The following is a 12,357-nucleotide window of genomic DNA, read 5'->3' on the forward strand; positions in this document are numbered from 1 at the left end:
CGTGCACATGCACACACACACACCCCCCCTGCCCCCGACAGGTAACAGTATAGTAATTCAGAGTGATGTTTCCTTTCACCCCAGGCTGATGCGGGGTTAGGATGGTGAGGGGTGTGTGGAGAGAGAAGGGTGAATTGGTGGACTGGAAATGATAACCCTTTCCACAGCCTGGGAAACAGGCCACATACATACATTTCTGGCAAGGAAGGGTAGTTAAGAGACATGGCACATACTGCGCTACTTATTCTTCTTCACAGATGGCCCACTGGGGCCAAAAATCAAAACCATTTTCTGCTTGTGTGTTCAAGTTGTCAAAATATTTGACTGAATGAAAGTCAAGCAGTATCCTGAAGACTTCACAGAAGTCCTTCATATAATGTCCTTCATAGAAGGAGAGACAATTTGGTGATCACCAGGCACCCCAGTTTCACTGCACTTTCCAGAAATGGAAAATCCTCCTCGCTCGTCTCCTGGCCGTCATGTGGCAGGGTGGGCAATGCCAGCAGATCACAGGCACAGACATAACCAACTCATATTTTCTTCTACAAACATGTTACCATTTGGGTGCTCAGACCTATCTCTATTCTCACCGGTAGTTTGAATCCCTCCTGAAGGGTTAAATAAGTTTTTCCTTTAAATAAACAGGCAGCACCGGCTGATTAAACCCCAGTATTTATGCATGTATTTTGTTAATGCTTTTCAGTGAGAAAAGTCATTCCTATATTATTCAGGTATGCTCTCATCTGGGAGAAGCAGGATTTCTCAAGTATCCTGTTTGGATTGAGTTGGAAATATCCCGTTTAAGCAAAGTGTGTTAAATGCCATATATACTAAAGAGTTAGACAAGCGACTTTTCAGTAGTTACATTTGAGTGTAGAGACTGAGACTAGAACTCAGATTTTATGATTTTGGAGGCTTACAATTAAGAATTAAACGATGTAATAAAATGTTAAGCAACAATCAAACAGCCAGCCAGTCAAGCAGAACAGGCTTACACTTTTGAATGCATGAGAAAAACAGAGAATTTGAAAAATACTGTCAATTTTATTTGGTTTTTTTGTTTGTTTGGTTTTGAAAGTTATGTTGGTAATGATGGAGCTTAAAACAGAACAATATAAATAGGCTGTAACTTAAAACTTTGCCATGGTCTTTTCACTTAAACCCACAAAAATGCATGTATAGGTTGGAGTTCATAACCAGCCTGCCCCCTCCCCTCCAAAATAAAGAACCAAAACTGAAAACAAATGCTCGGTTTGATTATCCATTTGGTGTGAAGGTGCGACTGGCACGTCTTTCTGTGGGCCACGTGAAGCCCAGATGAACACTGGGCCCTGACAGCCAGACACAATTCCCATGCTTTCTAAAGCCGAGCTACAATTCATGAATCATACACTGTCACATGCGTGAAATCCTACATGGAAGCATCACGTAGAGAACAAGAACTCTTTCTGCAGGAGATACCTGCACTCCCTCATGTTACAGCGATAGCAAGGAAATGACTGTCACTGCCTATCTATCAGAAACAGCTTTTGAACATTTCTGCTTTTCATCTATATTTAATAAAAAATCACTTCCATTTGAGATTCTCCAAAAGCATGTGTTTTCTCTGATGTCTCACAGGTAGGAGGGATGCGAAAGAAAATATTTTGTCACTTTCACAGGTTGTGTGATGTATTAGAAACTGCACTATCATCTAGAATTTGGTAACGGAAAGCTTTAGGAAAAGGACTGTATTTTCTTCTTGATTCCCTAGTAACAAACATATTGGCAATGTCCAGTGAACGTTAAAATTATACTGGATCATAGCTGTGTACCCTGTATACAGGCTTTAAGAAGTGATTTCCATACCCTGCTGAAGCAATTAACCATTAGTACAGCTGTTGGGCTAGAGAAAGTGGGGTAACATTTCCAACCAATGTGCATTTGGTTGGAAAGCAGCAGTTCTTTTTTTTCTTCAGGTCTAAATGGCAGCCTTGTCAGACATTCACCTGGCTCCACTGCTTGTATTTACAGCTTAGGAGAGAGCTCAAAGACTCTGGAAATGCTGCAGCTAAATAGCCACCTTCTTAGCACCCTGCCTGGTGCAAAGCTTCCCTGGCACCTGATTAGGAAAACACTGCAGGGGATTCACGGGAATGGGGGCTGGGGTCAGGAGAAAGCTTAAACCTTTGCATGTAACTTTTCATGTGACCGGGCTGGCTGTCCAGTGACCGTGGGCTCCATTGGCAGGCAGTGGCTTGTGGAGACCTGGGAATTATTATATGGGATTGGGAGAGAATGCCAGCAATGCACACAGGGCTTGGGGGGAGGATGAAAGGCAAACGCCACTCAATGAATGAATTCAGAAATATGCAAGCAATTTGTGAATGACTTCTTTCCCTTCGCTGAACCTGCACATGAGTTTCTACAGCCACTGGTGAAAGCCTCATGATACTGTCCCACGGCTGAGAAGGTCCGTGCTGACCCCCTTGGCTCTGCCAGCCCACCTGCTGCTCCTCAGCACCCACTGCTGCACGGGTGCAGGCCACGCAGCCGTTCCAGGTGAAACATGCTACCAGCAGCAAGAAGAGTACTGTTTCGGCATGCCATGCATGAAGGTCCTTGCCAAGGCACCAGCGAGCCTCCTAAACGCAGCCGCCCTCGGGAGGAGAGCGGGGTGCAGCTCTTCTGAATGCGGCAGCTCCCACTGGTGGTGGCAATGCCGTGGGGCTGTGGTGCAACCACGGCTGAGTGTGAGGGGGAAAAATTAAGGGTTGCTGATTCCGCAATCTGGACCAAGCAGTGCCAGAAAAGCCCATCGGCTGGGGGGCAGAGCTCAGCTGGTGCCACCTCCATCATTACCATGGTGGCTGGGGGCTCACCTGCCTGGTGGCTGGCCTCCCAAGGTGGCTGCTGCAGTCAGACGGGGTGTGCAGGCAAGTGCTTCAAAAGTGCACGTAGGAAGAGTAACTTGCTGCCTCTCCACAGCGTGTAATTTTGGAAAGATGGGAGCAGGGCATTCGCCATCTAGAAACGGTGTCCCTGCAGCTCCTCACTTGGCACGGTAGAACCATCTTTTATTATCCTTCGGGGCTACGGCTGCAAACAAAAAATGCTTTCATTTCACTTTGGCGGCAGCTCAGGTTGTGTGTGCTCTGGCTGCTTCCTTAATTACAGTGGTTGTTGACAACTTCTTCTGATAGAGACCCTCTCTTTGAGCAGTCCTCCCACTCCCCCACTTTTTTTTTGCAGTCTGAACACATAACAAACCGGGACAACGTTCTGTAAAAGTAAGCTCACTGTAATGCAGTGATTCCCGCGCCACAGTTATGCTGTGTTCCTCTCTTCTGTCCTCTCAGTTTGTGCTGCTGCTGTTTATTTCCTCTTTCTGGCTATAAGACATTTTATTTATTAGTGCTGGATTTCCTGTTGCCTGCAGCTGCCCGTACTTTACTCTCTCCAGCTCACTTTGCCATTCAAGTCAGTCTGTAGGTTTGTTATCCCACTGACTGAGGTGCTCTCAGCAAGTTTGGTCGGTGGTTGTATTAAGCAACACTTGACAAAGAGGGGGACTTGCATGGCAGCCCAGAAATACAAAAACCCCAAACAAACCAAAAGCCGATACGGGGAGCCCTCACAGGCATAGGAGGGGTCCCTTTTTTATGACTTACTGATGCAGAGATTATGCTTTCTCAGATGGCAGGAACACCTCTTGTTTTGCTTGCACGCACTGCACCACAGGGAGGAAGTCAGCTCTTCGAACTGTACACGGTCTGTAGGTCTGACGGACGAGGGGTTAAAGGTTTGCAATTATTTGTATTTCAGACTGTGGGCCACATCGTGGTAGAAACGTCGTGCAGACTTTCCACACGTGAGGCTCATGAATGACTTCCCTGACCTTTTGTGGACATTCAACATCCTCGTAGTAAACACAAAGATTGCTTATACAGAAAGTGAGATCATGAAGGGGAAAAAAATGTTTTGCTGCTTTGAACGTGATTTCTCTGCTGGAAGGAAGGAGGAGGCACAAGCTCTTAACGCTTTGTGTATTACCAGCAAGGCCAGTTGGAAAAGCTCACTCATCTGCACTGGGGAGAAGTGCTTCATCTAATTCTCTGTTGTCCAATACTGATTTGGTACCATTTCAAGTGGCAGAGAATAAGGTTGAAGCAGCACCTAATAGTAATATTCTCTCTCTTGTGTTTTATGTGTGAGGGGCTACCCTAATTTTATCATCTTTTCTTCTTGTTTGGTGGGGACTTGGGGCCTGAAAACTGAGTAATGAGAGTTAAGGGTGAAGTGAACCCCAAGGCATGGAGGCAGCTGTGCCGTGTTTTACCACGATGCAGCCGTAGCCCTGTCAGGATGTGATCCTTTCAGCTGTTCACGGTGGACAGTTGCTGGCGGAGAAGCACTGCAGGTGCAGCACCATTAGACACTTTTTCCTTTGTGTCAGATGTTCGAGAGCTGCCCAGGAACATTAAATAGGGAACGGTCTTCTGACATCTTCCAGGTAAGATGGAAACGGGAGATCCTGAACATTTGAATTATGAAAGATCCCAGTGTGTTACCTGCAAGCCAGTGTTTTAACCCCAGCGTCCTGGCCAAATTCCAGCTCTACTAATTACATCCTGCCTATGTGAAAATTCCCCTGCGTTTGTACACCGCTTTCTTCCCCGCTTGTTTTCAGCAGCTGCGTGGAGTTGCCAGGCGCGGCGAAGCGCTTGCCATGTTCCACTCCAGCCCTGGCTGCCTTTCAGCGGGGAATGAAACGAGCACTGTGCACAGCATTTGCAGTGAGTCTGGATCCTCTGCAGGGAAGGGTGCTACAGAAGAAGCGTACCTAAGGATGAACGCTGGGGCCTTGTCATAGAAGGTAACAGTGTGAAGAGGCCATAGACACCAGTGCCAGGGTACACGGCAGGGTCACAGGAGAGACAGGAGGAGGCTGCTGCACTGTGATCTGATTTTTCTCCCAGCATCTCTCACCTACACAGGCTGGAATAGCAGGTACACACTGATCTGGTTTTGGGGGCTGACTGACTTCAGGTTTGTTTGCACAGTGGGAAAGCTCTCAGTCCCGCTTATACTAGCCACCGCCAATACATTTCCAGCTTTTGCACGTCTGGTTATCGATTGGTGTGGACAAGGGAAGCTAAGGGAAAAGAAATAATTCAAAACCTTTAAATATATAGATTTGTTTCCTTCTCTTCCACTTCATGACTCATGTGCACATTGGTTTTTGCTCGCTGTTGGGAACAACTCTTTTCAACTGACCATTAATCCCCCTGGTAAAAACCTGACTCATAGCACTGGAGAGGAACTGGCTGATGGATTATCCCTCTCTTCTGAAGAGGTGAAAGAGATGGTTGCAGCAGTAGTTATAGGATTCTGATAATAAGAAGCGGTAAGAAATGCAGGTCACATACAGAAGGATAATGAAATCACATATATTCAATACAGGAGTGACTTATTGGCTCATCTGTCCAATTTTCTTGTCAGCCAAGTTCTCTCTTTGATTACGGCATTTTTACCACAGTCCTGCCTGCATATTATATGGAAGCACATACAAAAATGTTTGAGGTTACTCCCGATAGTACACCAACTCCAGTAGCAGCAGTGGAGGCAGAAAATGCCCAAGGCAGACAGAGCACTGACTTGCTTCCCCCCCAGCCCCCATCCCTCTCTGATCTTTTCAACATCTTAATCCCATGGGACAGCAGCTGTGAGTAGTCTCTCTGTTCCAAGGGGGAAAAAACAAGGTTATCTCAAGGTGTGATGCCAGCATGTTTTCACTATATCCCAGAAGGGGAAGTACAGCAAGCCTTGAAAAGGGGGGGAATGTGTGTTGTCTGTGGTGTAAGGTAGAAAGCTGGGACTCAAAGACCCGAGTCCTCTTGCCACACTGCCCATGTGACTTCAGGCAAGGCACAACTTTTTTAGTCTCATTAGCCCTGTCTTTAAACTGTATTTAGTACTTGCTTCACGGGACTGAGAAGAAGGGGATTAAGCTTTAATTCATTAATGTTTGTAAAACATTTTAGAACTTGGATGGAAATTTCCCAGGTAGTGCAGAGAGCATTAAAAAGCTTATCTCCCTCTCCAACCACAAATGGTCCTGCAATATGAGAGAAATGAGTGAAACAGTGCTTGCATTTCGGTGTTTATAATAATAAAAAAACCTACCCTCCAGCTTCCCCTCTCTATCCTTCCATGTTTTTTAAAAAAGGGAGAGGCAGCAATGAGAAATTTTAGTCTAAACAGAGTGCAGTTGCTCCCTGGAGACTTGAATGCATCTCAGTGGAATTTTCCCTGCCTTCAGCCTTTTGTGCTTCTGAAAGGTCCTGGAACGAGGCATGTGACTGTAAGAGCAAAAAACACTTCTGTGTCTGAGTGCTCTGCCAAATATTTACAAGATACCCAGATAAAATGGCTACAAGCAAGTTCAGCAGGGTTTGACTGAACGGCCAGTAGTGCAGCATTGTCAAGAAGAAAATCTAAACTTTAGTTAAAACAAAATTAAAATTAAATTTTACAAAGGTCTCTTCAAAGCACAAAACTGGTAACACTGAAGCTGGAGAATTGCTCTTCCCCAAGGTGAAACGTATTAGCTTTTAAAAGTAGCTTATTGAAACGGAGTAGCTTCCTTGTTGTGATGGAAACTTCCTTGTTAAAGGAGAGCCCAAAGCTGCGTGAGCAGGCATGCAAGGAGATAGCTGCAGAGTAGCCTACTCCATGCCATCCTGTTTGGTGGCTGGGAGTGACGCAACATCAGCTTCCACACCCCATCAGCTTCTCAGTCTCTTACACTGCCACGGTAATGGCGTCCAGTACTTTTTAATAGGGGCCATGTGCTCCCCAGGAACTCTCTTGTCACCCAAAGACTGCCTAGCAAACAGCAGATGGCAACCTGCTTGCCTCACTACCTACCACAGGTGGCCCCACCGCAGCCGATTTCCTTGCTGGGTTACCTACAGCCACTTCAGCAGTACTCCAGACCTCCCATATTTCTGTACAGGCTACTTTGCTTTTCAAGAAGTTACTCAGGGCGGCTTTCCCTGTGACTGCAGAGGACAGAACCAGCCTCTTGGGCCAACGGCGACCGTGCATCAGCAGTTGGCACTAACTGAACCAACCCACTACTTTCCCTTAGGGATGTGAGGCTTGACAACCGGGAACAACCTGATCCTGATCACAGCACAGCCAGCGATGCCTTCAGCGGCCCTGAACAAGTCATACATTCTCTAAGTCTGTAAGGTGAGTAAATAGTTCTGTGGTTTGCAGTCACGTTGTGAATACTTTAAAAGTGCTTTGAAGACAGAGGAAGCTAAGCAGCTGTAATACACACCGATCTTCCCACCTTTTGGACTGCTACCTGTTCTCCTTCCATTCTGAACTGTCAGAGCCTGGCTATTAGCAACTCTGTTGCATCATCTCCGATGATTTTCAAGTGAGTTACAGGAATAAGAGCTCACTGAACTATTGCTTCTTAATCAAGCCAATGAGTGGGTTTATCATTTATCTTAAAAAGCAGAAGTGAACATTTCACTATGTTATAGGCTGTGGACACCAAGCACTCTTGTGTGTTTGACTGTCGGTTCCTCCAGATTGGTGAGGTGATGGGGTGAATTAGGAAGGCACGTGTGGCTCATGCTTCTTCAGTAGCATGTGTGTTGTTCAGAGGCTTTTATTACTATGATGTCACTTAAATTAACCTGAACAAAATACAGGATTTTCATAAGTTCAGAGTTAAGTATTGCCCCACACATACAAAGAACAGCACTTGGTTTTAAAGTTAGTCTTTAAAGAGACAAAAGAAGAAGAATGCTCACTACCTGCTTCACCAGATTTTTGAAAACCAATGTTGTCATTCATTCATTTCTTAGTGGAGGTTTCATTTGTCCTTTCTATAGATTGGATGTATTGCTCAGAGTCTCACCAGTAGTGCTGGGTAAAGCAGCATCAAGTAAAGTATCTTTCAAGGCAGTGTTCCTCACTCGTATGGTCTGCAGGGCAGGATTGGTTCCTTCCCAGGTTAAATTTGTTTGATCCTTTCCATCTGAAACACACAATAAAGACAGACACATCAATGCCAATGTGTCAGAATGAGATCACAAAGTTACCATTTCCTCCAGCGAACAACCACTTGGAAACCCATTTAATCCACAAAACAAATCAAGGTAATTAGTTCAGTATGAACTAATTTCACAGACTTGCTGAAAATGGATGGACTTATATGTAATGATCCTCTTTCTGCTGCCTGCCTGGCTGTCCTTCTAGTGACCAGTGTCCAGACTCTCCTTCTCATTCTGGCTGGCAAAGTTTCTGATGCTACTCTTGTGCTCTGGAGCCAAACCTTAGACTAGTCCAGGCCCCTCTACCATCCTTTGGCAGAGCTCTCCAAAGGCCAGCATATACTTGCTGAGGACCTTTGCATCACCCTAATTTTCCAATAAAACTGTTTTTTGGTAGCCAGTGCCTATGAACAGAGAATGGGATGTGCAAGAGGACTGACATTCTCTACCACAGCTTATTTTCTACAGTTCAAACACATTTCCTAGAGTTAAACAGAGCACAGCTTATACCAATATATTTTCCAACTATTAGCAAGTTGCCTTGGATTCAGAGAAAATATTACGGCTCCACCCTATATGCTTTACTAGTACCTAGGCTGAGAGCAGAGCCTGCTTCCTAACCAGTATGAGCTGCTCCTCTTCTAATCTTAGTCCCATGTCAGTGCCAGGCTGTAAAGTACTTTGGGATGAAGTTTTCTATGTAAATACAGGATATTATATTACTGTGATTAGGCACCTTATGTAGAAAATGGACTGTTGTTTGTGAGAGGAGATATTAAAAAACAAAATGAAAGCCTTCCTGATCAACGTGCAAGCTGATGAACATAAACTGAAGAAACACACACAGTTATCAGGACCAAAATATCCAAGGTACTAATCAGATTTATGGGTGGCAAGAATCCTCTTAAAATTGTAGAAATGGTAGGTGTAGCTCTCGCAAGTCATCCCAGCACCGTTATCTTTCGAGGCAGCGCGATCACTAATCAATGATCAGTCAGATCATGTCATGTCCTCATGTTTGCTGCTATTAACTGCATTGCAAGGTGTCCCAAGCCTATTCAAATATGTAGTTCTCCTCTTCCGTTCTCTACAGCTGACTCATTGAGACAAGCTCCATCATAGCACAGGGAAACCTCAGCTGCCTGAAGGACTCTGCAGAACAGCCAGTTCACACCTGGGCTGATTCCTATTGTTCTGTATCAAAGCTTTGAAGAAAGTCAATAAAGCTGAAAGGAGGAGGGTGAAAGGCAAGCTATTCCACTGCAACAGGCCATGACATTATTAACATTAACAGAGGTGATATTGTAGAATGCCCACAAGGCTTACACAGGTTGTCAGGGGAAGCTGTGTCTCAGTTTTCCTCCTCCTCTCTAGCCCTGTTTGTTAACTATATGAAAAGCAACTACACTAGAAAAGAGTTGCTCATATAGCTGTCCTGGTATAACTGTACTGACAATGATGATAATCCTAATGCAGGAAGATCAAATCCCACTTTTGCCAATACACCTTTGATGAATTCCTCAAGGGAAATATCCTATACCTACAAAAGCACCTCTGAGACTGTTTAAAACAGCTTTGGCATTTACTGCAAGGCATCTACAACATTGTTCAAAATCCCTACATAACTATACTTAATTTTAATGTAGAGCTGGCTTGACAACCCAGAAAATGTACAGAAAATCCTTCTGTGAATTTACTGGGAGAGCCTAAAGAATCAGTGCAGTTGTATATACTCTATCTAGCTTTGGGAGAGGGCTGGCAGGAAATGTATCTGAGAACTTGTTTCAATAGAAAGCTAGGAAAGGGAGTAGGTGAGCAAATTCTTTCCAAAGAAACAGCTCTTAGCGAGCCTTTGGGAACTCTATATTCTTATTCTATTAAAACAAACAAACCAACAAACCCCCCAACCCCCCAAAAGCCCACTCTCTCAGCAAGGGAACAGAAAATACTGTCTGTCTTCAAGAAGAATTCAGGCATTCCGTAGTCATGATGTACTAGGCTTATAAACATTGTCATTCTTAGTGCACCAAAGATAATGTAAAAGATTTTTGTAGTGTCGTATTAGCCGACTACATTTTTGAGCCTGCGATAAGCCAGTAAATATGCATTTTCAATATGCTATCTCTTTTTTGCTCACTTGTTTGTTTCTGTTAAACCATGACGTTTAAAAAAATCACAGGAATTTTGGAAGTCTGCTTAACACCACTGCTTTTTGAACAGCATCACTCAGGAATTCCAGGCCTAATGAGTCTCAGATTTTGTAAAGCAGCTGGCCATAGATTTCAACTACAGGATACTATAGCTTTTTTCTGGTTTTCAGTAAGGTCCATTTTCCACCAAACAGGGTTTGTATAGGAAGCTTAGTTGCAAGTTTAGCTGAAGAATTATACCACCCACCCATAATCACAAATTATAAAGCTTAACGTAGCTTTTTAGCACTGTTTTTCTAGAATAAGCGCTAGTTACTAATAGGTATCGAACATTTTGCATTGATTTTGTGTGGAATAGCATTACCCAGTTGTATCCTTGCCTGAAGTACGCTGATGCTACATAAAACTGCTTAGATTTCTATACAGGCTCTGATTCAGTCTTTTTTATTTTCTCTGAGTGATTCAACTGGTGGAACTGGCCTAAATGATTATAGGCAAGCACATGTAACCTTTTCATGGGGCTAGAAGCCATTGCAAAGTTATTTGTAGTGTATGTATGCAAATCAGGTTCAGTTTGAGATAGTCTGGGAGAAGTTTGAGGGGGATTTCCCTGCTTTATGTAATCTATTGTTGCTTCTTAGCTTCCTCTGTTCACATGGCCAGGAGGCATAAGCATGACACCGCTGGTAATTTCTCAAACTCAATCTGAAAGCAAAGACAATGTGCTCAGTGACCTACAGCAGTCTTGCAGCTTTCAGTAAATCCTCAGATGCTGGCTCAATGATACCTGGAATAAAGGAGGCCTGAAGGAGCAGTGGGAGGAATAACTCAGATGGTAAGGGCTTCACTTACTGGCATGCTTTGAAAGTGGTCAGCAGCCAGGAAGATCTATGTGCTGTCCCTCAGATATAACTCTGGCCTACCCAGAGCTCTAATTTTACATTTCTCTATCCATATAGAGTGCTGCACCTCGCACATGATGGGTGCTGTCAGTTCAGCGTCCGATCAGTGTGGGGCAGTTACGAGACCCCTGCAGATCGGACTGCGAGCACATGGCTGTGGCTGCCTTCCCCAGTCATTCCCATGGGGAGGTGAGGAACAAAACTCGTCTTACCATGTGCTCAGGCGGATCTAGTCCCAGTAAAGGTATTCACTGAAATGACAGGCCGGACAGGCAGAAGCTTTAAGGCAGGCAGGAGAAACACCCTGCCTGCTAGCAGCCCACGGAGAGCCCCGTGCTGCTAAGGCCAGACTGCTTCTGATACCCAGGTGAGCCTGTTCGGTGCTAGGCTGGGTATCGCTCCCTACCCAGTGCATCGTGCTGTACAGATTGCGGTGTTATTGTTCCAAATTGGAAGATTTATAATTCAGCAACTATCCAGATTCTGAGAAACACGCTTACCGAAAACCACAGCTAAGGGAAATACGACAGGTGAAGTAAGCATGGTGGCACTGAGGAGGAAGGAAATCTCCCTGCAGTGCACTGATAAGAGTGTGCTTGATATATACTGTGTTCAATCTGGACAATCCGCAACTGGGAAAACACAGGCAAGCTGAAGGAAATTCAGCTCGGAGGCCCTAGGGACTGAATCAGTCTGTTAAAATGCTTTGTTGGTTTTATTTATCACTACTTAATTAGGATGCTTAACCAACACATTGGAAAGATAGTAACTGTTAAATATTCAACAAGCTGACCTTTTAGTTACAATATGACAATTCTGAATAAAGTTCATGGAAAGCTTGTCCTTCCTAGGTACTCCAACAAAGCCAAAGGGAACTGGACTGGACCAAAAAAAAAAAAAAAAAAAGAGTGGAAAAAAAAGAGTAGAGCACTATTGTGGAGACCTAGTTAAAAATCCAAGTCTTGCCATGGGCTTATTGAATGATCCTGGGCAAGTTGTTTCCTGCCCTGTGCCTCAGTTTTTCCCATCTGTAAAAAGAGTACAACAATGTTGACCTTCCTTGTAAATTGCTGAGATGAATGGCTAGAAAACCAGCAATACATTGTTAATTACTTATTATTATTACTGAGGAAGAAAAAGCAAAGAGAAGAAGCCATCAATCTTTCAGTGTTTTCTTGATCCTCATAAAAAATAAAAAAACACGACGTAACGTGAATTTCACACAACAGAAACTTCTGGCGAGCCACCTTT

At 44.3% G+C, this 12,357-nt stretch overlaps 1 protein-coding gene across 1 annotated transcript in view; it reads right to left on the minus strand.

Annotated features, from left to right (window-relative positions):
- Window positions 1-7,470: 7,470 nt before the first annotated feature.
- Window positions 7,471-12,357, minus strand: part of RAD51B (RAD51 paralog B) — a 412,953-nt gene continuing 408,066 nt past the window's right edge. Inside the window, exon 10 of the mRNA XM_050897196.1 lies at window positions 7,471-8,038. Coding sequence (XP_050753153.1) covers window positions 7,887-8,038 — 152 coding nt within the window. The 3' untranslated portion in view covers window positions 7,471-7,886. The remainder of the gene's footprint in view (window positions 8,039-12,357) is intronic.

The sequence above is a fragment of the Gymnogyps californianus genome, chromosome 5 (assembly GCF_018139145.2).
Source record: "Gymnogyps californianus isolate 813 chromosome 5, ASM1813914v2, whole genome shotgun sequence".
Lineage (NCBI taxonomy): Eukaryota > Metazoa > Chordata > Aves > Accipitriformes > Cathartidae > Gymnogyps > Gymnogyps californianus.